The 26,646-nt window shown below is 42.9% G+C and overlaps 6 protein-coding genes and 1 long non-coding RNA gene across 9 annotated transcripts; 4 read left to right on the top strand and 3 right to left on the bottom strand.

Annotated features, from left to right (window-relative positions):
- Nucleotides 1–1,421: 1,421 nt before the first annotated feature.
- On the bottom strand, nt 1,422–5,261 carry LOC109642002 (SUMO-conjugating enzyme UBC9-like). Of its 2 annotated transcripts, none has more exons than XM_020106623.2 (7): nt 4,904–5,261; nt 4,607–4,692; nt 4,446–4,529; nt 3,990–4,062; nt 3,391–3,500; nt 3,175–3,254; nt 1,422–2,761 (listed from the first exon to the last, which is right to left on the bottom strand). In XM_020106623.2, the coding sequence occupies exons 2-7, from the start codon at nt 4,670–4,672 to the stop codon at nt 2,698–2,700; spliced, it is 477 nt and encodes a 158-aa protein (XP_019962182.1). In that variant the 5' UTR covers nt 4,673–4,692; nt 4,904–5,261; the 3' UTR covers nt 1,422–2,697. The 2 variants fall into 2 exon arrangements, with proteins under 2 accessions (XP_019962182.1, XP_069380786.1); XM_069524685.1 differs by having other exon boundaries at nt 5,191–5,257.
- LOC138407679 (uncharacterized) lies at nt 5,104–6,654 on the top strand. The gene is made up of 2 exons (XR_011241006.1): nt 5,104–5,243; nt 5,539–6,654. It is a non-coding gene; the product is annotated as an uncharacterized lncRNA (long non-coding RNA).
- Nucleotides 6,121–8,381, bottom strand: mpst (mercaptopyruvate sulfurtransferase). The gene is made up of 2 exons (XM_069524683.1): nt 7,711–8,381; nt 6,121–6,846 (listed from the first exon to the last, which is right to left on the bottom strand). Exons 1-2 carry the CDS (start codon nt 8,297–8,299, stop codon nt 6,548–6,550), a joined length of 888 nt encoding a protein of 295 aa, XP_069380784.1. The 5' UTR covers nt 8,300–8,381; the 3' UTR covers nt 6,121–6,547.
- Nucleotides 8,382–9,501: 1,120 nt separating this feature from the next.
- On the bottom strand, nt 9,502–12,237 carry LOC138407678 (3-mercaptopyruvate sulfurtransferase-like). Its single transcript, XM_069524684.1, has 2 exons — nt 10,761–12,237; nt 9,502–10,225 (listed from the first exon to the last, which is right to left on the bottom strand). The coding sequence occupies exons 1-2, from the start codon at nt 11,347–11,349 to the stop codon at nt 9,927–9,929; spliced, it is 888 nt and encodes a 295-aa protein (XP_069380785.1). The 5' UTR covers nt 11,350–12,237; the 3' UTR covers nt 9,502–9,926.
- On the top strand, nt 10,093–19,810 carry LOC109642003 (uncharacterized). Of its 2 annotated transcripts, XM_069524681.1 has the most exons (5): nt 10,093–10,233; nt 12,353–12,419; nt 14,109–14,574; nt 14,693–15,094; nt 15,335–19,810. In XM_069524681.1, the coding sequence occupies exons 3-5, from the start codon at nt 14,128–14,130 to the stop codon at nt 19,199–19,201; spliced, it is 4,716 nt and encodes a 1,571-aa protein (XP_069380782.1). In that variant the 5' UTR covers nt 10,093–10,233; nt 12,353–12,419; nt 14,109–14,127; the 3' UTR covers nt 19,202–19,810. The 2 variants fall into 2 exon arrangements, with proteins under 2 accessions (XP_069380782.1, XP_069380783.1); XM_069524682.1 differs by lacking the exon at nt 12,353–12,419 and having other exon boundaries at nt 10,101–10,233.
- A 1,603-nt stretch (nt 19,811–21,413) lies between these two features.
- Nucleotides 21,414–22,109, top strand: LOC138407854 (mitochondrial ribosome and complex I assembly factor AltMIEF1-like). The gene is made up of 2 exons (XM_069525627.1): nt 21,414–21,689; nt 21,964–22,109. The coding sequence occupies exon 1, from the start codon at nt 21,414–21,416 to the stop codon at nt 21,624–21,626; it is 213 nt and encodes a 70-aa protein (XP_069381728.1). The 3' UTR covers nt 21,627–21,689; nt 21,964–22,109.
- On the top strand, nt 21,965–26,646 carry mief1 (mitochondrial elongation factor 1). Its single transcript, XM_020108744.2, has 4 exons — nt 21,965–22,111; nt 22,245–22,425; nt 23,153–23,424; nt 23,521–26,646. The coding sequence occupies exons 1-4, from the start codon at nt 21,965–21,967 to the stop codon at nt 24,358–24,360; spliced, it is 1,440 nt and encodes a 479-aa protein (XP_019964303.1). The 3' UTR covers nt 24,361–26,646.

Raw genomic sequence — 26,646 nt, 5'->3', positions numbered from 1 at the left:
ATATTGTTAATGTCATGTTAGCCTAACAAGATATTGAAAGTAGTATATTGATAATTGGTCACATGGCATCAGAGGAGTATTAGATCAAAGCTCACATTGGCTGTAATTTAGTTTGTTTAGGATTCAAGATATCCCACAATACATAATTAGAAATGATGAGGCCCCTGCCATTTACACAAACTTTACAAAATCCAGCCTGATCATGGGGAAGCTTTTTAATTTCCTACACTTGGTCTGATTACAAATCGAGGGAATGGAATTAAAAACCTTTTCCAACATAGAGCAGCAGAAGCTTAGGAAGCTGGGAGAGTAAATAGAGGCTAGACACTGATGCAAAGACCTAGAATTACATTGGTGCGGAGACAGCGGCCCAAGCTGTGATAGTTGTGAAGGCTGGAGGACGCAGGTCCCGGATCAGCATAGTGAGGCAGAGACAGAGGTGCCACCATGGGGCTTTCCACTGTCCTCATCTGCAGCACAGCGGAGGTTAGAGGAAATCATAACTGACAAAAGGACCGTTAACATCTAAGCTAAAATAAAAAGAGAGAAAAAAAAAACTTTTCTCACCTGAGCCATCACTACTTGTTTTTGACCCACTGGTGTCATAGTGGGATAATAAACCACAGGGGATGTAAACAAAAGGTCTTAAAGGTGTTAGATTTTTTAAGCATGTCGTGCGAGAGACCCGAGAGCACGACATCAGGTTTCAACTCTGGACAGAGAAAAACAGAGAGAGAAAAAAAAGAAGAAAAAATTGAGAAAGGGGGGAAATTAAATAAAACAAATTTGACATTTGAAAATACTTGTGCAATATCTTGGTCACAGAAAAAATGTTCTGTGCATGCATCCACTCGTTTTAGGTTATTCAGTGCCATGCTATTGTTTTCTCAATGTCAAGGAAACATTTTAAGAGCAGCAAAGACTGAAATCTCACAGTTTCAACTGTTTTGAGCAGAGACTTTGGAATTCACTTAGAAAAATATTCTTTAGCACCGGTGAAAACCAGAAGGTTTTCAAAGAAAGACACAAACGATCACAGGACGAACACACGACGTACCTTTAAATTATTCATACATGGTCTATAAAAAGGATTCATATCACATGAGGATAAAACATAAAAATCTTAAAACTTAATTAAAATAGCAAACATTTTAGCAAGTTAACGCAAGAGACAATAGATCAAATAAAGCAATTCATGAACATTAAGTCAAACACTAATTTAAAAAGATGCATTTTTTAAAAGTTTCAAAACAGGACACAAGCTCGTCTGGTGGACAGAGGGAGGTCGTACAGCTGTGGAGCCGCGATGTTCTACCTCCCTCTGTCTCTAGTCTTGTCCTGAGAGTAACAGCTGGTTAGAAGAAATAAGCGCAGAGACACCGAGGCAACAGAGGTGAGGTGAGAAAAAAACGACGACAATGTTTTGTTCTTTTATTCAACTTTATTTCACAATTTGATGCCATTTATTGTGTTTTTGTTCTAATACCACACACAAATGTCAACTGGCTAAAACAATATAAAACATAACTTCCACAATTTGTCATTATTTATATTATGTACATGCACTCATATATTCAGAGGCAAAAAACAGAAAAACAATCTCAGGCCTTCACTTACTCCCAAGTGCACTTTCTTTTGCTTTTCATTTCAGAGGCCATTCAAATGAGGATCCTTCAGCCACACTGACTGCAGATGGACCTGTTTCTGGATTTTATGATGTTCACACTAATTTTGTAAGCTTTGCAGGATTAAACGACTGAATGAACAGAGTCAAAAAGAAACACGCGGGGAGACTATTCGAATTCATTTTACTGGAGGTCAAAGTGACCTCGGTTCATCACTGTAACTGACAAACAGTTTCACTCCCAGTTGGATTCACAAAAAGAATCTTAACCCTTGTTTCACTGCAATAAAATGATGACTGACCGAGGAAGAAAAGCCCTGAACCCACACGTCCCAGTTTTCAAACACGACTCGTCCTGCTCGGAGGTGGACAGAGCGTCTCTTCCTGCTCACATAACTGCAACTGCTTTGCTTGAAATCCACATGCAAATGAGAGATTGACCCTCATGTTGATGGTTCTCGCTTTAACGGAAAATCTGCTGTGATGGGATGAGTGGAGGGATGATGATTGATTGACGTCCACTGAATTTGTGACATTGTGCCAGTTTAAACCCATTTTCATGAAAACACGACCTGCTATATTCCCAGGGTTTGATTAATAACTGAAAAGTTACGGAATCACTCTTCCTCAACCCGAACGGACTCCGCATTACACCATGAGGGCTTTTTTAAATAAGACCTTATTCTACAGCACTGTCCCATGACTGATGTATTAATGGAGGCATGAAAGAGCTCTGAAGCTCTGAGGACAAAACTGGGGATGTGAATTATACAAAAAGTAACAAATAGTAAAGTTCATGTTGACAGCAGAGATCTAGAGTTCAGGATCATCAGCTACGGATTAAAACGCATAAATATTTCATCAAGGTGGGTAAAAGTATGATCTATTGTTGTTTAAAAGTGAGTAGGAAAGAAAAAGAGAATGAAAGAAAGAGAGAACAAAAGAAAGAAAGCTGTCTTCTGTATAATAGTATGATAATAATATTGGAGTGGTCCTTCAGCTGTCGCCTGCCTCCTGTTTGTTTGTGGCCATCAGCTCAGGCTGCTCTGGCAGGATGAGGCCAGCACTCCTCTCTATGTGGGGGCAAACTTCTTGGCCTGTGCCCTTACCCGCTTCTCATAGTCCATCCTGTTCTGACTGAAGACAAAAAGAAGACAGATAAAGACATTTTAAACTCTGCTAACGTTCATTTATAGGGATTCAACTCCAGAGCTACTTTCATACATCTACTGAATTGTCCTCAAATTTTCTGGACGAACTGTTTGTGAGAGCGCATAAGTTGATCCGCACATTTTCAGGAACCTTTCCTGCCAGCTCCCTGGTAAAGTGTCTGAAAAACTGACTCATCACAAGTAAAACAAAGTCACTACGAGCGAGTGGGCGTGTTGATGACATTTCTACATGATGACGGACATGAAACTGAAAAAAGCTGCAGATGTGGAAATGACAAAAAAAAGAGCTGAGGGTTCAAAAACATTTTACAGTTGTTTTGATATTACCAAATAAAATTAAAACAGGCTTCAGCTGCAGGTCAGGGCAGATACACTTACCAGTAAATCGTGTAAGCTTCTGCTTGTGCTGGGTCTTGAATGTTAGGCTCATTCAGCAGCTCCTGAATCCCCAACAGGATCTGAAAACACAGTCAACACTTCTCCAGTCACAGTCCAGTCAGTGTGGTACTTTTCAAACATACAAACAAAGTAATTGACATACATTTACTGGACTGTGCAATAACAAATGGGTAGGAAGAAAACAGGAGTTCAAACCTGTTTGATGGTGATGGCTGGCCTCCAGTCTTTGTCCTCCTCCAGGATGGACAGACACACAGTGCCTGAGGGGTAAACATTTGGGTGGAATATTGGTGGCTCAAACTTGCCTGAGGAAAAAAAAAAAACAGTGAATAGAAAACAGGGTCAAGATCGGGTTGAAAGTTACAAAATACAATATTGTCTTTATAGAGAAGTGTCATTACCTAAAGGTTTTCAAACACTATCTCTAAAGCACAGGAGGATCTGTGAAACTCCAACTCTCCTCACATCTGTTTGCCAACATCACTGATCAAATACGAGTTGTGTTCAACAGCTGAATATCAACGCACTATAAAACAAGACTTATTACGTAATGGAAGGTTGCACTGTATGCTGTAATCTATTCCATTTAATTTCAATACGCAAATTCATGCAGTGTTTAATATTTGCAATATACAATGTGTAAAGCTTCGTATATCCCCGGCTGTCAAATCCAGTGATAAAATAAATTAACACTTAAAAGAGAAAGATATGTCATCTTGTCCTTTGCATGAGGTGCAAACAGCAAACAGCTGTATGGAAACATCTGCCCTGGTCTGTTCCAAGAGCATACTCACATTTGGGTGGTGAGGACGGGTAGTCATCTTTGAACAGCATTCTGAGTTTGTAGAGTCCTCCCTCCCACAAGGTCTAAAGACAGAACGAGGACATATTGGTTGCGTTAGTGAACTCGCTGAGGGAAAACACAGGGATGTATTACAACTGCAACAGAGGACAGTGAGGCTAAAAACATGGAGTAAAAGACGCTGTGTGGAGTCAAATTTGAACGTGGGGGCTTATGGAAACTTGGATGACACCATGTGCAGCATGGACGCAATTTTTTTTTGTTTGTTTCTTTACGTTTGACGAAGCGGTCACCGTTTGCTTCAATTGCATTGGATTCGTCTGCAACACCGTTCACCCCTGAAACTCCTAAAAAGTGTTGCGGAATCAAATCTTTAAAGTACAAAAGGCAGAATAATGAGACATTTATCGACGTGAAAACTTTGTATGGACATCAGGATAACACCTACTCCTTTCTTCCCAGGGATGGCGCACTCCCAGTTCATCAGATTCATGGTGCCGTCTGGATTCTTGGTGGGAACAGCAACAAACCCCTGCAGACACAGAACATCAGTGGGTCCGGCGGACACATGTAAAGTGAGCACATGTGATCTGGGACCAGCGCACTCACAAACGGGTGGTCCTTCCTCCAGGCTTTACGCTCCTGGGACAGTCTGCTGAGAGCAATGCCAGACATCGCTGCTCATCCACGCCTCCCTGTGGAAACACAGATCCCCCCCAACCACCACCACCACCCCAACACGAACTCAAATCACTGGATGTTGTTCTGGATCAAATTAAAACACAACGCGTTTTTGACTGTTTACTAGAAAACAGCGACCGTGACGCCTCCGGGACACGACGTCCACCCGGGACACGGGACTGAAGCTGCCTCGCGGTAGCTTCGAGCACAGACGTCAGGACTCACCTGTTGTTTTATTCAGCTAAATGTCAGAAGTACGCGGGTTTGAGGCCCAGCTCGTTCTGCTTCTGTGGCGCTGACGTTAGCGCTGCGGCCGGAAAACACACGACGCGACGCTCAGAAACAAAACTACAGACTCGGTTGGTTCGCGAATAACAAGACTCTACATCGCTCGAACACTCTCAGAGGAAAGATGTCGCCGCCGCTTTAGATAATTCACCACAGTTTGTGAAACAACGTGACGCCTCGACCGCTCGACTGTCGCCGAATCAGGACCCCCGTTTGTTTATTACCTGAGGACCTTCAGGCACTTTGCAGGACGACTAAATGACACACGTCACACACGGTCGGCCATCTTGGATGTGGATTTGTTTTTTTTTTTAGTGTTTTATTTAGTTTCCTGCGGAAGAGACAGAAAATCTGCTCTGTTTCTTTATTAACGAGATCATTTTACTTAAAATTAAATGATGTTAATTCAGAAAAACAGGGTGAATTGTCTTGTTCAGGAAAATGATCTTGTTAGTTCAGAATAAGAGGGCTGTTTTTTTTTCTGAATTAACAAAATAGTCTCTCACTTTCATGGAAGAAAACATGTCTCGTCTGTTTGGTTTGATCCGGTTTTATTCTGATTGTGGTTTCAGTCATTTGCAGATACTCGTGTCTTACCTCTGTTAGCACGGTTCGATGGTTGCTTGTGGGTTGGGCTGATGTGCAGCAACAACCAGAACTTCAGTGCCGCTGGATTTTGAGGTATGATTTTCTTTTATTTATCTTGTTAATTCAGAAAAACAGGGGAAACCAAGGAAAAAAGTTTCCTTTAACTCTTTAGTTTGGCCCATGTCCCATCCATTAACACGGAGGAGTATTTATGCCCTTTACTTCAGCTAGCCCCCTGAAGTAAATTTATCATATTTAACTCAATAATTAAGAATGCAATAAAGTAAAAAAAAAACATTTCTGCATTACATTTACCATAAAACTGGACGAGGAAGAGACCTTCAATCATTTCCAATGATCTCATGGGTTGTGGGGGAATCATGTGGTTGATCAAAATATCCTCCATGTACAGAATTGTGCCCAGTTCTCCTCCACAGCTCCTCAAACAGTTCAATATTTACTCTGTAGTTACTGAATACAGGAGTTTTGGCTCCATGCAGGAACAAGTTTTATTATAACAGAGTTAAATGAAACAATGGGACAATCTACCAGAAGAACACAAGGAGCTCAGGAAACCATTTATTGAATTTTTTATAAGAATACAACATCAATCTATGATTCTATAAAGAAAGTGCATATTTAAGAGTCAGTCCTCTCCTGTCATCAAAGATTTTCAAAAATATCTTGGACCATTCAACAAACAACTACAGACTAGTTCAGGATAGTTTTAGATTGTTCTGAATTATGCAAGGTTCAAAATTAAAACTTTAATTATTTGCATAATGCATAGGAGATTTTAGGAGATCAATCAGCTCTGTGAGCTGACAAAACCTGCTACTGCCATGTTATGTAAGTTATGTGAGTGAGCAGATAACAAGCTCAACATGAACATGCTTCTAAAAGCACAGTATAGTGGTCTTGATCTGTCACAGCAGACAAACAGCTTTCACTTGTAAAAACATCTTCACATGCTGTCTGTCCAATTTTGTTTGTTTAGACTTTCTTTCCTTCTCCCTCTGAGATGATATGCTCCGGACTTGCCTTCTTAAACCATTCAGACCAGGAGCCGTCGTAGACACACACTCCAGGGTGGCCCAGCAGGTGAGCAGCCAGGACAACGTGACACGCGGTGACACCAGAACCACAGGTGGTCCACAGTGGTTTCTCCAGGTCCACCCCTGCCTCTCTGAACAGTTTGGACAGGCCTTCGGTCTCCAGCTCCTTTCCATTGGCATCCATGAAAGTAGTGAAGGGCATGTTGATCGCACCAGGGAAATGGCCGGGCAGCGTATCTGTGCAGGTGAGAGAGATGAATATGTAATATGTAAATGTTTGTCATCAATCTTATAGAGCTACATATCTTGAACATCAGCGAGGGTGATGACAACCAACTCTATCTGCTAATGAAGGTCATGAGATATGGCTGAAAGCTCTGACAGAAGTCTAACTCAGGGATCCCTCACATGTGGCTCTCTCTGAGTTGCATCAATACAAAACTGCTATGAAAACTTTATCAGGATTTCCCCTGTTAATATGTTTCTTTGGTAGTTTTGTCTCACTCTTGTTGACGGACAGAGGATGTTGCACCTTTTTGAGCCCTATAAGATAAATTGTAATTTATGAATATGGGCTACACAAGTACAGTTTGATCGATTGATTGATTATGTGACAGCCAACAAAGAGTCTAATAAATCTTTATTCAAAAATATGTTGACATAGGCGACATCAGGGATGTGGCCAGCTCCTGGAATCTGATTGGCCCCTGAGGTTGCCCACTGTCAATTTAAAAATAAAAAATCTTTTAAATAACGAGTTTTCCTTATTTTGCTGGCTGTCACATTAGAATACTACATTGTATTTCTTATTCTTATGTGACAGCCAACAAAATAAATCTAAAATAAAGGACGAATCCAGGGGTGGGGCCAGCTCCTGGAAGCTGATTGGCTCTTGACACTACAGAACTTGACTCTTCATAGATGAGAGCAAATCACACCTCAGTATTTAATGTGTTACACGTTTGAATAAGTGTCACTGTCATTAAAATCTGACAAGAATGAATATGTTACACATTCTAAGCTTTACTGAAGTAGACAAAACGTTTAACAAGTTGCAAAATATATTTATAGAAAAGATGCTGCAAAATAAAACCCTCTCACCGTCTCTGGGCTCAGGTTCAGTCCCCCTGAACCTGCCTGCAGACCGGGCGTCCACCACCTGCACCTGCCCGGTGCCCATGTTCTCCAGCATGTCCTCGTAGCTCTTCACCCACGACAGATTTGCAGCGGCCTTGAACTCTGTGCGCTCCGGGGCGCAGCTCTCGGATGTAACTGGATGACCGTCGGCCAGCCAGTTCTTCCAGCCGCCGTCCAGCACCGACACCAGGCTGTGTCCGAACAGCCGGAACATCCACCACACCCGGGGCGCGCTGTACGACCCGAAGTCGCTGGTGTCGTACACGACTACGTGCGTGTCTCTGCCGATGCCCAGGTCGCCGACGTACCGGGAGAAGTGGCTGGAGGTCGGCAGCATGTGATCGAACGCAGAGCTGCGGTCGCTGCACTCGTCGATGTCAAAAAACAAGGAGCCCGGAATGTGCCTCTGCGCAAACTCAGCCTTCGTGTCCCGCTTCAGTTTGGGCAGATACCACGACGTGTCGAGGATGCGAAGCTTGGGACCGACGAGGTTACACCTGATAGCCTCTGCCAGCCACTGGCCGGACACCACAGCTCGGGTCTGAGCCGCCATGACGCGCAGGAACGAGCTCCGAGCGCAGGGGGGAACCGGAGCTTCTTTCGCTGCACTCCCGACCGGAGCACTCGGAAGTTCAAGATTCACACTTCCTTTCAGGAGAGTTCAAAGTACAGATTCATCCAACATCATTCCATGAGCCCAAGTGGTGAATTAATGAAAGTTATAACACAGCAAATAGCTTCACAGCATCTTTTCTGTAAATTAATCTAAGTCCTGCAGATAATCTAAAACTTTATTGATCCCACAACAGGCTATTCTCACTAGTTACAGCAGCAGATAGTGAGAATAACAATAAGAATATATCCATAACATGCACCTTTATCTGTGGAACTATTTTTGTAAAAAGAACAAAAAGAACAATTAACTTTATATGTTTCATACAAGGAATGCAGCTCAAAGTGCCTCATGAACAATACAGGTAAAATCAAAACGTGAAAAATGTAACTCAAATCAGAAGAAACCATATTTTAAGAAACATGAGATCATGTTAAAATTACATTTAAAAGAAAAGGAAATGAAAATCAAGAAGATTTTATAAAATTCCATAAAAACAGAAAAGAAAGAAAGTGATGAAAAATATAAGTATAGTACAGGCAAGTGTAAGATCTAGTTAAAGGCAGAAGCAAAGAGTAATGTTTCAAGTTTACTTTTAAAGATGTTTACTGAGCCAGCTTCTCTGATATCTAAGAAAATCTGTTTAAAAAGGAAAATTATCTCATTAATTCAGAAAAACAGGGCAATTTTTGACAGAAACCATCTCTGAGAAACATTTTCAGTTTCCTTTAACTCTTTAGTTTGGCTCATGTCCCATCAGTTAACACGGAGGCATACTTACGACTTATACTTCAGCTAGCCCCCTGAAGTATGTTTATCTTATTTAACTCAATAATTAAGAATGTTATAAAGTAAAAACACTATAGCAAAACATTTCTGCATTACATTTACCATAAAACTGGACGAGGAAGAGAACTTCAATCATTTCCAATGATCTCATGGGTTGTGGGGGAATCATGTGGTTGATCAATATATCATCCATGTACAGAATTGTGCCCAGTTCTCCTCCACAGCTCCTCAAACAGTTTAATATTTACTCTGTAGTTACTGAATACAGGAGTTTTGGCTCCATGCAGGAGCAAGTTTTATTATAACAGAGTTAAATGAAACAATAGGACAATTTACCAGAAGAACACAAGGAGCTCAGGAAACCATTTATTGAATTTTTTTTATAAGAATACAACATCAATCTATGATTCTATAAAGAAAGTGCATATTTGAGAGTCAGTCCTCTCCTGTCATCAAAGATTTTCAAAAATATCTTGAACCATTCAACAAACAACTACAGACTAGTTCAGGATAGTTTTATATTGTTCTGAATTATGCACGTTTTAAATTTTAAACTTTAATCATTTGCATAATGCATATTAGATTTGTATCAATCAATTCTGTGAGCTGAAAAAACCTGCTACTGCCATGTTATGTAAGTTATGTGAGTGAGCAGATAACAAGCTCAACATGAACATGCTTCTAAAAGCACAGTATAGTGGTCTTGATCTGTCACAGCAGACAAACAGCTTTCACTTGTAAAAACATCTTCACGTGCTGTCTGTCCAATTTTGTTTGTTTAGACCTTCTTTCCTTCTCCCTCTGAGATGATATGCTCCGGACTTGCCTTCTTAAACCATTCAGACCAGGAGCCGTCGTAGACACACACTCCAGGGTGGCCCAGCAGGTGAGCAGCCAGGACAACGTGACACGCGGTGACACCAGCAGTACAGGTGGTCCACAGTGGTTTCTCCAGGTCCACCCCTGCCTCTCTGAACAGTTTGGACAGGCCCTCGGTCTCCAGCTCCTTTCCATTGGCATCCATGAAAGTCGTGAAGGGCATGTTGATCGCACCAGGGAAATGGCCGGGCAGCGTATCTGTGCAGGTGAGAGAGAGGAATGATTGATTATGTGACAGCCAATAAAAAGTTATATTGAATAAAACTTGACATGGGGGACTCCAGAGATGTGGCCAGCTCCTGGAATCTGATTGGCCCCCAAAGTTGCCAACTGTCAATTAGAGAGTTTTCCTTATTTTGCTGGCTGTCACAGTAGAATACTTTATTATGTTTCTTATTCTTATGTCACAGCCAACATAATGAATCTAAAATAAAGGACGAATCCAGGGGTGGGGCCACCTCCTGGAAACTTATTGGGTCTTGACCTGCCCTCATCTTCTTGACACTACAGAATTTGATCCTTCACAGATGAGAGCAAATCACACCTCAGTATTTAATGTGTTACACGTTTGAATAAGTGCCTCTGTCATTAAAATCTGACAAGAATGAATATGTTACACATTGTAAGCTTTTTTGAAGTGGACAAAACGATTGAACAAGTTTTGCTCAAGGAGAAAACAAAAGAAAACACAAACAGATAAACTAAAAGATGCTGCAAAATAAAACCCTCTCACCGTCTCTGAGCTCAGGCTCAATCCCCCTGAACCTGCCTGCAGGCCGGGCGTCCACCACCTGCACCTGCCCGGTGCCCATGTTCTCCAGCATGTCCTCGTAGCTCTTCACCCACGACAGATTGGCAGCGGCCTTGAACTCTGTGCGCTCCGGGGCGCTGCTCTCCGATGTGACCGGATGACCGTCGGCCAGCCAGTTCTTCCAGCCGCCGTCCAGCACCGACACCAGGCTGTGTCCGAACAGCCGGAACATCCACCACACCCGGGGCGCGCTGTACGACCCGAAGTCGCTGGTGTCGTACACGACTACGTGCGTGTCTCTGCCGATGCCCAGGTCGCCGACGTAACGGGAGAAGTGGCTGGAGGTCGGCAGCATGAGATCGAACGCAGAGCTGCGGTCGCTGCACTCGACGATGTCAAAAAACAAGGAGCCCGGAATGTGCCTCTGCGCAAACTCAGCCTTCGGATCCCGCTTCAGTTTGGGCAGATACCACGACGTGTCGAGGATGCGAAGCTTGGGACCGACGAGGTTACACCTGATAGCCTCTGCCAGCCACTGGCCGGACACCACAGCTCGGGTCTGAGCCGCCATGACGCGCAGGAACGAGCTCTGAGCGCAGGGGGGAACCGGAGATTCTTTATCTTCCTCCGGGATTCACATTTCCTCTCAGGAAAAGTTACAGAAGTACAGATTCATCCAAAAGATAATCCAAGTCCTGCATAAAATAATCTAAAACTTTATTGATCCCACACCAGGATATTCTCACCTGTTACAGCAGCAGACAGTGAGAATAACAATACGAATATATCCATAACATGCACCTTTATCAGTGGAACCATTGTTTGTAATAATAACAAAAATAACAGTTAACTTTATTTGTTCAGAACATTTCATACAAAGAATACAGCTCAAAGTGCCTCACGAACAAAAAGTGAAAAATGTAACTCAAATAAGAAGAAACCAGATTTTAATGTTAAAATTACATTTAAAAGAAAAGGAAATGAAAAGTCAATAAAATTTAATAAAAATGCATAAAAACAGAAAATAATAAAAGTGATGGAAAATATCAGTATAGTACAAGCAAGTGTGAGATCAGTTAAAGGCAGAAGCAACTTCTTTAAAAGTTCACTTTTAAAGAAGTTTACTGAAGCTTCTCTGATATCTAAGTCTGTTCCACCACGTTGGAGCGAAGTGCACAAAACGCATTCTAAAGGCAAAAAGGGTTTTGTGGGGTCACATGTCCTTTGACCTCCGAATTTGAATCATCCTTGAGTTCAAGTTTATGTTGTGCCAGATGTGATGAAATCCCCGTGTCCCTGATATATCACATAACTAGTTCATCTGTGAATCCAAGTGAAAGACTTCCAAATTTGTGGTTATGTAATGGTGCCATGTTTAAGGCAGAGTAATCCCAACATACTCCAGGGGTGTGTAACACACCATGGGAGAGAGAGAGAGAGAGAGAGAGAAAGAGAGAGAGAGCACTATATATTGCATTTAGGACAGAGAAGGGGAGGCAAGAAACCAAATTGCTTCATTGGAGTCACTGCTTCTGCATTATATATAAAGCCTAGTTTCTGTTGTCCAACCAAAGTTTCCTACCAGTGACTGAGCTTCCATCCAACCAACTGGCCAGATTTGAGAGAAATATCCCGACTGAGGTAAGATCATTTCCATGAATATCTGTCTTTAGAATAATTACAGATTAATTGTGAGTAGAAACAAGTCTATTGTCCTCAGGCACAAAGCCTGTATCTGCAATTAGGTACAGTAGTGTTTTTAATTAGATATTAAATAAATATTCAAAATGAAAATTCTAATTCAAATACATCTTGGTATGTAAATTCATTTCACTGTGAATTGTTGTCATGGACTTTTTGTTTCGTAGAAGATTTCCCCAAATGTTACTGACAACCATTCCAGTTGTCAGGGTTGGAGTTGTTCGGACAGAAGTCTTGCTAATTCCTAAATGTTTTTAAATTTTCAAGCAGCATGAACAAAATCCCATTTGCTTCGGTTGTATTGGTTTACTTCTGATAAAGGCAGGGTTTTAAAATGAAAAAATCTCTACAGATGGGAGTAAACCTCCGAGTTTAAATTGGTAAATGGTTAATGTTTTTAAGTTTTTGAAAGTCCATGAAATCCATCAGTCACTTTAATTGCAAATGTGCTGTTGTGATAGACAGAAAGATATGTATTTTGTAGTAATAAGTAAAATTGCTAACGCTGCTCCCTTCACTAACTGAGCTATTGAAATCATAAGATCAATATTCCAAGAGCTGAATCCACCACACAGACAGGCAGCCTTGTGTGGAAATCCTTGAACTGATGAGTCAAATCAAGTAAAATCTAATTTGCCAACAGTGAGGTATGCATTTCCTTGTCAACCAATAAGAACCAAATGGCATGCTTTATTTCTGGGCTGATCAACTGTAGTAACTGATTCCTCGTGTATGGGCTTGGTCATCCGACGTTACTACAGTCCATATAGCTGCTCAGTCCAGGAGGGGATTGTCTCTCACAGAAGTAAAATCTGGATACATTCCATTCATGTCCATCACATTATTACACAAAGAGACCTGTGTTAGATTCAGCTACCCCTTCACCATAATTCAGATAATTCACTTACTGGCTCAGCTAATGTGAGAAAGGTTGGACATCATGTGAAGCAAACGTAGATTGAGATGAGAAAGGGTGCGTGTCAGGTGATGTGCAGTAAAATATATTGCATTGTGCTCGTCTGTCTGTCTCTTCCAGGTCTGAAGTTTAGTTCGTGAGAGTAAAAACTGTCACAATGACAGCGCTAACGTGCGGTTTAATGATAGTTCATGGTGGTGAGCGGGTGTATTCTAATCATTGGCTTCCGTCTGTTTTTTTGGTTGTGACAACGATAATTTGGGCAGTTTTAATTCAATTAGAATTCAACTTGGCAAGTTAGATAGGGTCATGACCTAAACGATTGATTGTTGTTTTCTAAATTTATCAAAGGTCAAAGTCAAGGCTTGTGTATTTCAGTTCCAAATTTCATTGATCATTATCTGCACAAACTGATGCAACATATTTTAAAAGTTTAAACCTCACACGGCCACAAAATAAATACATTATGTAAAAAAAAAATTATGGGATAACCAAAGCTGGTACAGTTATTCCTCGGGTGAATAGTAATGCCTATTTCCTGTGCTGGTACATTTGTTGGCTTAGATTATAAACATACAAAATAACCCAGATGTTTGTTCTCGCCCTGTATAGTGTTCCCATGCAGATCTTTTTCTTTTCCTCTTCAAATGCTTCAAAATATGTTGTTCTGACATCACAACCAATTCTCTCTTTTTTTCTCTTTCTCTAACCAGCCATCTCCACACCAACAAGATGACCCTCCGCAACTACCCCACTCCAGAGTTAGATGTTACCTTGCAAGAAGTTGGCCGTGTCCTGCAGCTCACTTTAAGACCCGATCTTTACCCTGAGTTTAAAAGTGTGCTGCAACAGCAGAGGGAGCTCCTTCAAGCTGCTGATCAGAAGTTAGCAACTAGACTTACTGGCCAGGAGAACTGGGGCTCAGAGCAGTTCAAGAAATGCCTGCTTTCGTGTTCTGACCCTCTGCCCACATCCACAGCCCTCCCTATCGTTCTCCCTGCATCCAAAGTGAAGAGATGCACCCAGCTCGGGAGGGCAGCTGCTCTGCTCTGGGGAGCTGCAAAGCTGTACAGTGAGCCCTCAAAACCTGCAGAGGGCGATGTACCAATGGAGAACACACAGCAGTCTGAGGTATTTGCTGCCAGCCGGATTCCTGGCAGGGTTCAAGATCAAATTAAGGTGAGATAAAATGCAGGACACAACTGGAGAGCAGGTTGTGTTTGAATCTTTTCATTGAATTATAATCTTTACCAAAATATATTCCACTATGTCTAATCTGTGGCTTTGTAATTTCCAGGTCTACCCAGATAGTCTCCATGCCATCATCACATGTGTTGGAGGAGTGTTCCCAGTTGACATACTGTTGCGTCCCAGCCCTGGTGGACCAGTGTCTGCTCGACCATTCATTGACATCTACAACCAGCTTGCTCAGGTGATGGATGAACCCAGAGCAGGAAAACAGAATGATCCCTCTGCCATTTGCAGCCTCTCAGCTCTGCATCGTAAAGACTGGGCCGCCATCAGGGAAGAGATCCTGGAGCAAGGAGGAGAAGCAGCGGCATCACTGGGGCTAATGGAGAGCGCTGTGCTCACACTGTGTTTGGAGGACCAGAATGCACCTTCTGATCTGGCCGATACCCTTAATGCAGTGAGGCTGGGAGGAGGAGGAGATGGTCCATGTCTAAGACACTACGATAAGGTACAGAGAGAATCACAGACACACACACACACAAAGTTGTGGTCAAATTAGATTTGCACTTAACACGTTTATTTGTATGAAGTAGTATTGATGTGTATGAAAAATGTCAATTGAATATTTGACTCTACAAAAAGTTTGTCAGTGATATTACTGATGATTGAAATTTAATTACTTGCATATTTTTTGAATGGACTGAAAAAATAAATCTACCTTTGTTTTTCTTTTTTTCTTCTCTGACAGATGATGAACCTGGTGGTGTTCAAGGACAGCACAGCTGGAATGTTGTTTGAGCACAGTGTGTTGGATGGGATAGTGGCTGTGTTTGTGAGTGGTTGTGTCTATAATCTGTCTGAGACTGTTGATTTGGAACTAGCCCACATTGAACAAGAAAATGTGAATGGGTCCGTCACAGTTAACAATGTAAATAATCTTTGCCCAACTTCTTTAACGTTCCACTTGCAAGGAGTGAACATCCCTAAGCCAAACCCTGCCTCAAAAGCAACTAATCAAGTTCTCACTTTTGATGTTCCTTCCTATCCTGATGTCTTTTCTACAATCAGAGAGCACAGAGGCCTGTATGATGCCTGGATCAACTTCTCATTGCAGCTCTCCCTGAGGCAGACTCTTGGGGAATCAGCTGCCAGTCATGTGCTTGTCACACCTACCCATATGCGCCACTACAAACATGGTCGATGTGATCCTACATACTCACTCACCATGCATTCTCTCAAGTTAGTAGGTGCCTTGGCATCCTGCGTAGGTCCAGATAAGACAATCCAATACACTACTGACATCTTACGCTTGTTCCATGTAGCATTTTTGGAGCACAAGAGTCTCATCAGAAAAACTAAAAATGGTCAAGGTGTTGGTCCCCATCTAGCTGCCCTGCGCCAACTTTTGCCATCGGACAATCCACTGAAAAAGTTTCTGGACCCCTTTGGGTGTCCGTCTGTATACCTGACTGGTTCAAGTCTCATTGAGGGTGTAGAATGTGGAGTAGGGAATGTTTATGCACAAGATCAGCTGGCTGTTGCATACCTTGGAAGAATAGACAGGGTTCAAATTGTGCTTAACGGAAAAGGGAGCTTTGCAAAAATACTGCAGAAGCTTCAAGAAAACATGAAGGTAAACCTGAAGTTAGTGATGCTTCTAGCTGTTAGATATGCCATAGCTAATCAGATGGGTGCCCTGGAGTGTCTACTCCAACAGGGTCAAACAATGAAAGTGATTGGAGAAAGCCCAAAAAGTGGGGAAAGCACCGCTGACCCAAACTATACCATGTTGATCCATGGTGGAGCTGGAGAAGAGATGATGTTGAACACCAAAGTGATTGGGGTTATTGAGTTTGCTCTACAGACAGCCTTATCCCTTGGATCCCAAGTCCTTCAACAAGGTGGCAGGAGTCTGGACGCAGTTCAGAGGTCAGTGGAGGCTCTGGAGGACTGTTTTCTGTTCAATGCAGGTAAAGGCTCAGTATTCAACAGAGATGGCAAAAATGAATTGGAAGCCACCATTGTAGATGGTAATACAATGAGGTCGGGATCTGTTGCCTGTGTGCAAAGTGTGAAGAACCCAATAAAAGCAGCCAGATGTGTCATGGAGAAAAGCTCACATTCACTTATAGTGGGGGATGGGGCTGAGGAGTTTCTGCAAGTGCAGGAGGAGGAGAAAGCTGTAGGATGTGAGTATTTTTACACTGACATACGCCACAGAGAGTTAACTGCAAAGCTTAGTGCTGGAAATACCTCAAAAAACAATCATCCTCAGACAGTTGGAGCTGTAGCATTGGATCATTGGCATGGGTTGGCTGCGGCATCCTCTACAGGTGGGTTAGTAGGAAAGCTGAAAGGACGAGTTGGAGATACAGCAGTAGTAGGGGCAGGAGTATATGCTGATGACAAATTAGCTATTGCCTGCTCTGGAGATGGAGATGTTTTTTTGAGGCACACAGTTGCCCAGAGAATAGCTTGTCTCTACCATCACAAAGGCTACAGCCTTAGACATGCATGCAAAGAAGTCATGGCTGAAAATCTGAATGGGACATGTGCAGGCATCATTGCTGTGGACACTCAAGGTGATGCCATCATCGAAACAAATGCTGGTGTAATGTTTGTAGCCTCTCTGATTGATGGTATTTCACGAGTAGAGGTCCTCAGGCCCCTAAAAAGCTTCTCTGATGTGATCTGGGAAACAGATGAGCTGGTTGCCTACTTGAATCCCAACCCCTGGATCCCTGGCTCAACCATTCTGACCAGAAAAACTAATAGTGGGGCAAGCAGTATCTTCCACTTGCCCACACCTGATTTTGTGGCTATGCTACAGGGAGCGAGAGTAGTATCAAACCTACTATGTCAACAGTTGGGAGTGCAGCGCTGTGCCTTCGTTTTCTACCCATCACCTGATCATCCTTCACAAATCAGACTGCTCCCACTTCATGGACTCGAGCCAAAGTGGCAGCCTCATCTTGCTGGTGAAGAGGAATTCCATGCATACGATCCTGGCTACTGCAATTCAAAAAGTAGCCCATGCTGGGATGACAAATCTCTGACTCAGATTCAAGCCAAGATTAGAAACAAATTACCAACACCAAATGCACCTTCTTGCTTTGACTTCTTCGGGGACCCTTCCAATAACAACCTGTTCAGCCGTATTGTTCGGGGAGAGCAGCAACAGTGGAGAGTGTGGGAAGACAGTGAGTATGTTGCATTCCTTACACCATATCCGAACACTCCTGGAGTTACTGTTGTGGTGCCACGCAAACCACTGCCCAGTGACCTCTTTAAATTGAACGAAGCTGACTACAGAGCAATGATTTTAGCAATTCATACAGTTGCCAGACTATTGGAAGAGGGGATGAGAGCTCGAGGCGTTGCACTGATCTTTGAGGGCTTGGAGATTGACTATGCTCATGCCAAGCTGATCCCTCTTTTACCTCCACCTGATAGCACTCAGCCTGCTGAGGTGCAAACAGAATTCTTTCAAAGCTACCCTGGATATGTGTCATCGATGGATGGGCCAGCTGCCGATCCTGAGACCCTTCAAGTGATCCACTCAAAAATCACCAAGTGCAAGGCTCCACATTCATGGCAAAACCCTGTCACCCATTCCACACTTGCCATTAAAAGCCAGTGGTATCGCAACCTGTTCCAGATTCAAAACACTCTTTTCCACAGCACTGTGGAATATTTCCAAAATTCCTGCCATTTCTCCTATGCTCTGACCCCTCTCACCACAGACACCATCTCCTCACCAATGGGTCTTGGATCTGACTCAGAACCAGTTTCTGTTAACCTGCTGGGGCAGGACATCTACCTGGCTGACTCAATGCAATTTGTTCTTGAATACTTCCTTCGCTTCCAGGATAACCTGCCAGGAACCTACTACGTATCTCCCAGCTTTAGAGGGGAAGATCCTGATGCCACGCACCTGAACCAGTTCTACCACGTGGAGTGTGAACTGTTGGGTGATATGAACGACGCCATTTGCACAGCGGAGAGATACTTGGCCCATCTCACTAAGTCCATGTTGAAGCAGCACTCAGATATAATTCTCAACACTGTTGGGACCCTTACGCATGCCAAAGCCATGCTGAGTAAACTAGAGGGAAAAAATGGACTACCGAGAGTCCCTCTTGACCAGGCCATTCCGATGATGCCATCTGCTGACTGCCTTGAGTGGGTCCAAGACAGTCAGCCCCAGTTTGGCAGAAAGCTAACACGCAAAGGAGAGCGAGTCTTGATAGAAAAATACGGTGGTGCTGTTTGGGTGACTGAAATGGATCATCTGGGAGTCCCCTTCTATCAGGCATATGTAGAGGGCAGTGGGCAATGCAAAGCCAAAGCTGCAGACCTTCTGATAGGGCTGGGTGAGACTGTCGGTCTTGGTGAGCGTCACTCCACCCCTGAGATGGTGCAAGAGGCTCTCAGGCACCATGCAGTTCCCGAGCAGTCCTACAAATGGTACATTAGCATGCGACAAGCAAAACCACTCCTCACCAGTGGTTGGGGCATGGGGACGGAGCGCTACTTGTGTTGGCTGCTACAGCACGATGACGTCAGAGATATACAGATCATACCGAGGATGAAAGGAAAGAAATACATGCCCTGATTATTAGTTCTCCTCGTATTTTCAGGCAAATAGATGTAATATAGAGGACTTGCAATAATGGGATCAAAGAAGAGTATATATTATGGATTTGTTGAATAGAAATGTCTCAATAATCCAGAGTTTCATCCAGTTTTGAGTTTATTTTAAATCTTTCCTGTTGTGTCCATGATCAGAGGAGAAAGGGAAAGGTCTAAGTTTGGCCTGACCTTTGCATCCCAAGCATAAATGTTGGTGTCTGGTAACCCGGAGGCATTATTGCAAAAAAAAAGGAAGAGTAAATGAGCTAAAATTGAGATGACTCAAAGACTTTTATTATTTATTCTTTAAATGCTATTTTACACTTACAGGATGGTTTCCTTAACAGCAAAGCTTTAATATCAATGTAACTGCATGTTGAAAATGTAGGGTGGGGGGGTTAAGTACAGCTTGGATTGTTTTATTATAATATAATAATATCTATGGTTAAGACTGTTTTGATATGGACAAAGTTACACAGTATAACTTGTATGAATAAGTTGTTCACTTTTTAATTTGTTTGAATCCTTCAATTCTTGGCTATAAACACTGTATAATCAATTTTACAAATAAATTCTCTATGTTACTGTCTAATGTTGGTTTTTCTGGTCTTATTTGTATTAGATCATATTATTTTTGTGGAAGTCACATTTTCATGTAGCGGTGTTGTTTTTATCTCAAAGTTTGAAATGATGAGTACATTTTAAAACTCTGAAAGAAGCTAATATTCAATGTAGACTCGAAGATTCCTGTATCTAATATATACATTTATCAATATATATATATATATATATATATGATAGAGATAATGAGCCTCATGCATGAACCATCTGTATTTGTTTCTAAACTGGTGTGCAGAAATGATTTAGAAGGAATTCATGAATCCTCGCATATCTTGCATTGTATATTTTACATTTTAAATAGTTTGGAGAAACTCTATATATAGTTTATACTTCTTTATTATGTTGACATCATTAATGGTTCTTCAGAACTTTATTTATGAACATGTATAAATACAAACATTGTAAATATGAATTAGAACAATAACATGCACATATTAGGTCTAATGAATAAACACGTCAGAGGATCAGTAATCACAACATCATTACTATAACTGCCATAATTAAACAGCACCCCGGAAGTAGTATGTGAGTAGTGGACCATTCGTTTCCGGTGTCGCTGTCTCTCCTGACCCCGGCTCCGGCAGAGCTTCTCCTGAAGACACAACACTGCTCTTCATTTCTGAAACGTAGGTTTTCCTCTCGTGTCCTTCGCTGTGTGTACTCGTGTGTTTGTTTCCGTTCCCCGCGTCTCTTCGTGTTCTGTCAGTGAAGCTTCCTAAAGGTCAGCGCCTGCAGCTAGCTCGTTAGCGCGCTAAGCTAACGAGTCAGTCATGAGATGTGTGACTTTCCCCGTGGAGAGTTTCTCTGAAGACACTAAAGGGGGGGGGGACGTCAGCATCTTTGTGGTGGTGTCTACTCCGTGGTGCTCATGTTCACACAACAGTGATTTTTTTTATATCGTCGAGAAAAGAGAAACCACGATGGATAAGCGGCCACATTTCCCTGCTAGCTAACGTCAGCTGACACTGCACTGCAGAGAAGCTGCCTGTAAACATTTGTGCTCAAGATACTTAAACTGATGAAGGAGAGGTTTGTTTTCTCTCTCTGACATAAAGATGGTGAATGTACATTTGTTTCCATTTTTAGTCCCTTATCAAAAATATGTATAGCTCTGTGGATGAGCTGGAGGATAAAGATTGTAGAAGAATGAATACTGGAATCCATGATGAGGTTATAAAGGCACATAGCTTTATCTTTGGCTTCCAACTAATCAATCAATCAATAATCACGTATAGCCCATATTCACAAATCACAGTTTGTCTGAGTTTAACAAGGTGTGGCATCCTCTGTCCTTAACCCTCAACAATAGCAAATAAACTTATTAACAGGGGAAAAAGATAAATGTCTCTTTAGTAACACTATTGTTTGCCCTCTCAACCCCACAATCATTCATTCTCCTCCCACCAGTCACTACCCTCGAACCAGCACAATGACAAGATACTGATGTTTTGCTCGTGTGACTGCTCTGATATTTTCTACATACACATGATGTGTTTATTTCCACACGCTTGTTAAGCCTCTGTGTTCCTCTGCCCAGGTGCCAGGGTGTCCCCCCTCTCCATGTGTGGTGCCTAATGGGCGGCTGGTCTCGCAGTGCTGTGCTGGAGCTGTACCGGGCGCTGCTCCGCGCAGGCCGTCACCTTCAGCACACCGACCGGAACTACTATCGCCGCGCTGTGGCCCGTGAGTTTCGCCGCTGCCAGGCCCTGACAGTACCCGAGGATAAGGAGGACGCACTGAAGAGGGGCCAGTTCTTCCTCAGCAGCCGATTGGGTGGGCTTATGTAGGTGGAAGGGGTGAGAGGTCATCCGTGGGTGGGTTTAAAGGTCGTCTGGAGGTTCATCTCCCAGGTGGGTTTACAATAACAAGATACTGTCACAGTCTTGAAACATTTTAGATCTGAGACTTTCTTTGCGATGGATGGAAGAAGATTTTAGTTTGTAGGATTCTGAGATCCCAGATAAAGAGTAAATTGTGGTCTTTGTGGTAACTTGCACTCAATGCTCATGCTGATTGAGAGGTGTAGTCTAAAGTCTGTGTGTAATATTTTAGATGTTTGCCCAACATATGATGCCTTTTCTGTCCCTATCCACTCTCTAACCCTTATGCTCTTTTCACTGGCAGGATGGCGGGGGTGAATGGAGACCGTAAAGGGAAGAAAGATGACAACGGGATTGGCACAGCCATTGATTTTATGCTTTCCAATGCTAAGCTTGTGCTTGGGGTGGGAGGAGCCGCAATGCTTGGCATTGCAACACTCGCTGTCAAAAGAGTAAGTCAGGCAACATTTATCTCTATTTTGTTTCCATTCCCCACAGTCCCATGTGTGATGGTGGGAAAACCCCCCTCTTACTTAAGCATCCATACCAATATGAACAACTCGGACACGTTTCTTTGTTGTACAGATGTATGACCGTGCCATAAGTGCTCCCACCAGCCCCACCAAGATGGAGCAGACAGGAAAGAGAAGCTGGGAAGAGCCAGCCTGGATGGGTTCGTCACCACGGGTACTGAACCATGGCATGAAGTCCACGGTTAGCAGGTCACTACAGTCTCTGCCCACTACGTCACATGCTTTTGAACCAGGTGAGGAAAACAAAGTCGATTCCTCTTCATTGTTGAATTGTCAGTGAGTAGCCAGTTTCGTGGTTTCGACTTCAGTCGGCTGTCATTTAAGATTCATTTTTTTTATTTGTTTACAGACAGCCTATTGGGACGATTCTTGCTTTTCCTTTACAGTGGGTGATGGCTCTCTGTTCTACTGTAGTTAGTCACCCGGCTGTTCTATATTAGTTTGATATATGGTAGTTGAAACTGATGCTTTAATAATACCTCAGGTAATTTAGTCTTTGTAGATTGCATCTTTACCCCTGGCCTCTCCTTTAAAGGTCATCAGCACCTTTTACACAGCCAGTTCAAAGTGTGAATGCTGCACCCTTATTCTGCCTTGACGGTCTGTATTAAACGTACAAACACAGAATGTGTGTGTGGGGGGTCATTGTCCCATCTTTATGTCATCAGTCGGCGTACTCATAGGGCTAAATTGATGCCTGTGTAGAGGGGAGAATCAATATGGTGAGACAAAATCAGACGCTACTGTGTTATACATCAACGGTCATGTTTTCTTAAATCACGACATTATTGCAACTTGTTAGGTGCAGTATAAATAAGCGAAAGTGGTAAAATGTCAATATAGCTGTCTGTATCAAAGTGGCTATTATCTGAAATGATGTAAGAGGGAAGATCACAAGATTCTGCTGTGTATTTTAAACAAATGCATCTTTTAACTTTGAATTGCCTCTGATCTCTTCAGACTGTCTGCGGAGGGCTGTGGGTCGAGCTGCTGTGGGAGGCAGCGATGCCACTCAGTCCGATCTGCTGCGGGCCCGGATGCGTTTGTCTCTGCAGGAACATCTGTGGGAGTTCTACCAGAATAATGTGAACATTCCCACCGAGGAGCAGACTACGGCCAGGAGGGCGGCCCTGGACATTTGTGCAGAGCTCAGAGTGTTTCTTCACGCCAAACTGCCTGACATGCCGCTCAGAGAAATGTACCTTAGTGGAAGTCTGTATGACGACCTGCAGGTAAGAGGTTTCACACATTTTAATCTTTAGTTTTAACTTCTTCAAGCATGTTAGTTTTATAAAACCTTTTTTTTTTGCCCTCCCTCCATCATCTAGGTGGTCACAGCAGACCACGCCCAGCTTATGGTGCCTCTGATCTTGGAGAAAAACCTGTGGTCGTTCATCCCTGGAGAGGACACCATCATGAACGTCCCAGGCTTCTGGCTTGTCCGCAGGGAGAACTTGGAATATTTCCCACGAAATAGCAGCTACTGGGACCGCTGCATGGTTGGAGGTTACCTGTCTCCTAAATCACTCCTCGAGGTCTTTGACAAGCTTGTTGCTGGCTCCATCAACTGGCCAGCTATAGGAAGTGTGCTTGACTATGTCATCCGTCCCGTGGTTCCGTCAGAAACACTGACCCTGGAGGTACAGTACGAGACAGACAGGAAGCTCTATGTGGACTTCTTACCTTTACTCGTGATGGAAGACGGAACCTCGCTAATAGCTAAACCACATCGGCTTGCTGCAGAGCGCCATGAAAACCTGTGGCGGCAGAGCTTCCGTGTGCCAGAGACAGCGCGGCTCAGGGCTCTGGATCAGGAGGATGGAGGCTGCCGATGCACCTGCCTGAAGGTGGCAAAGGCGATGTGCAAGCTTAACCCTGCACTCAACCGTCTAAACGCCAGCCAGCTCACCAACGCCATCTTGTTGTTGAGTGAAAAAGAAGGCGACTGGACCATGGAAGCATTGGCCGACCGCTTCCTCCAGCTGCTACGAGCGTTAGTGGGACACCTAGAGGCCGGGAGGCTTCCGTGTGCCCTCAACCCTAAAGTTAACTTATTCTGTGAGCTGACGGAACAGGAAGTGGATGAGATGGGGTATACTCTCTACTGTGCTCTCTCAGATCCTGAGGACCTGCTGAGAACTGCTGTGGCACAGCCACCCTATCCCTGACTCACTAGTCAACTGTCAAATGTCAGCCGTACAAATTTGTGGGCAATGGTGACCTCAAGCCAAAAAGAGTTTCCTGGAAAAACCATCTGCATGGAATCAACCTTTCTCCTTAAACCCACACTCTCTTTAATTTCTGAATGTTTTAAAGCCCTCTTCTCCATCACCTGTGAGAACACGTGATTCATCCAATGATCACATGTGGTGTGATCATCCAAATATTCTAATCTCAGAAAAAAATTAAGGGTCTCTGGAGTTCATGGCTCTCAGCAAAGCAAAGTATTAATAACGCAAAGAGTAGGCACGCTGTCAGGGCCTCACACTCTGGGATGGAGGGACTGACCCCTGGATTGATTGATTCATAGGAAATAATCTCATATTTGACTTTTTTTTTTTTTATTGGTTAGAGTCACTGTGGTAATCGTGTTGATGGGTCCGTGCCACTGTGACAAGGGGAAGAATATAATGTTGATTGTGTATGACATCCCAAAAGCTAATAAAGTGTCGATCAGCCTGAAGGACTCAACATTCTTGGGTTAAAGGTTTCGTGCCCCTTTGGACATCAGATGTGTTAAACACTGAAACATCTTCATTAATACAGTGGCCACACTGATGCTCGACGTGTTTCCAGGGATAAGTGAAAACAAACATTAGGCTGTTTTGAATGTCTGCAGCTCGCATGTGTTTGCTTCCTTATATAGAAATCAAACGGGTGAATACGTGACTATTTCTAACATTTCTAACTCAACAATAATCTGATGTAAAACTGAATCTACTTCCACAAATGATACATAAGCACTGAAAGAAGTAAACAGTTTCCGGTCTTGTTGCTCATTCATGAAAATTGAACAGAAATCAGCATCATGTTGTCGGCGTCATGTGACTGTAAAACAGAGCTGCTCTTTGTTTGTCATGGTGAAAAGTTGGGTTTCTCTCCCAGTCTCACATTTGTTGCCTGGGTGCACAGGTCTCAGGCTTTATTAGCTTATTATTTTTTATGGCCACCATCACAGGTTATTTTGCACTGTCCAATTGTTCTGGAGTTGGTCTGAGTTGTTTCAAGTGCTGTTGTCAACTGGTTTTTGCTTTAATTGATTTTCAGTTCAGATCGTCTTTGGTGGAGATGATTTAGACCGTTCAGTGTTGCACACTCTTGACCGTTAACACACTGCTGTTGTCAGCCTGCAGGAGAAGAGTTTGTGTGTTTGTCATTTGGTCAATTTGCCTCAGTATTGACTGTATCTGGAGAGCCTGTGTTTGTGCTCATACCTGTGCACATTAAACCCTGATTAAGTCTTGTGTGTATACTGACCTGGCCCCACGTGTTGCAGTAGGTAGCCAGACGTGGATTAGTGCAGTACGAGGCTGTTTCACACGGCTAAAAAAAAAAGCACAAGTACTGTTTGTCTGCTGTAGCTACAACACATGATGCACAGCAGCTGTATCCACCTCTGATTATCCCCAGACTGCTTCTCTCCATCAGGTCGATGTGAATAGTTATAGGTGCTAATCTCGAATATCATCTGATCGAGGACCAACTCACAGATCAGTTATATAACAAACTCTCGGAGCCAAGGTTTCTGATGTTGGATTAGCCCGGTTCTTCCCTGCAGGAGACAGCGGGTGGAGTGAACACAAAGTTCTGCCCCAGGGACATGTGGAGTTTATCGCTTTGCTCTCTACATTAGTGCTCAAAATAATCACACGGCTGCTTTTTGTTCTCACTCTTAGCCTTAGAATACATCAAATATAAATGCAGCGATATGGAGCAATTGTCCCTGGATCCCTCAGTTTGTATAAAGTGGAGGGATTTGGGTTGTTAATAGTTCTGTTGTGCATTCAGTTAAAATACTTAATAATGGGGGAATAGGTGAATATTTTTATATCCATTGTACATTTCTAACCAAAAACATTATTTATTAGCACTGATTCAATTCTACATGTATCACTTGTGCTTGGTTCCATGCTTTGTTCTGGATGTACGGATATATCATGAATCCACAGTAGCTCTTCTTTGTGTGCATATTAAGCGTCTTCCTCTGCAGACCTAGTTTATGCTACAAATTACTACTGTACTTATGTGAGGGGAGTCACTGTGCCACATGTGTAATGTTATTGTAAAACAAATAAAAAACCCAAAGTAGACGACTACCTCTACCTTGTGGAGTACATACTAGCCATACGCTGTTGCATGCTGTGTACTTCTTTCCAGCGTTTCTTTGGGTTCAGTTCTAGAGTTGAACTGTGCAGCACTTTGTATACTACTTCATTAAATGTTATAAATGACAA

Source organism: Paralichthys olivaceus, chromosome 5 (genome assembly GCF_024713975.1).
Source record: "Paralichthys olivaceus isolate ysfri-2021 chromosome 5, ASM2471397v2, whole genome shotgun sequence".
In the NCBI taxonomy this organism is placed as follows: Eukaryota; Metazoa; Chordata; class Actinopteri; order Pleuronectiformes; family Paralichthyidae; genus Paralichthys; species Paralichthys olivaceus.
The sequence above is the reverse complement of the archived record's forward strand: the minus strand, read 5'-3'. Positions and strand labels throughout refer to the sequence as shown.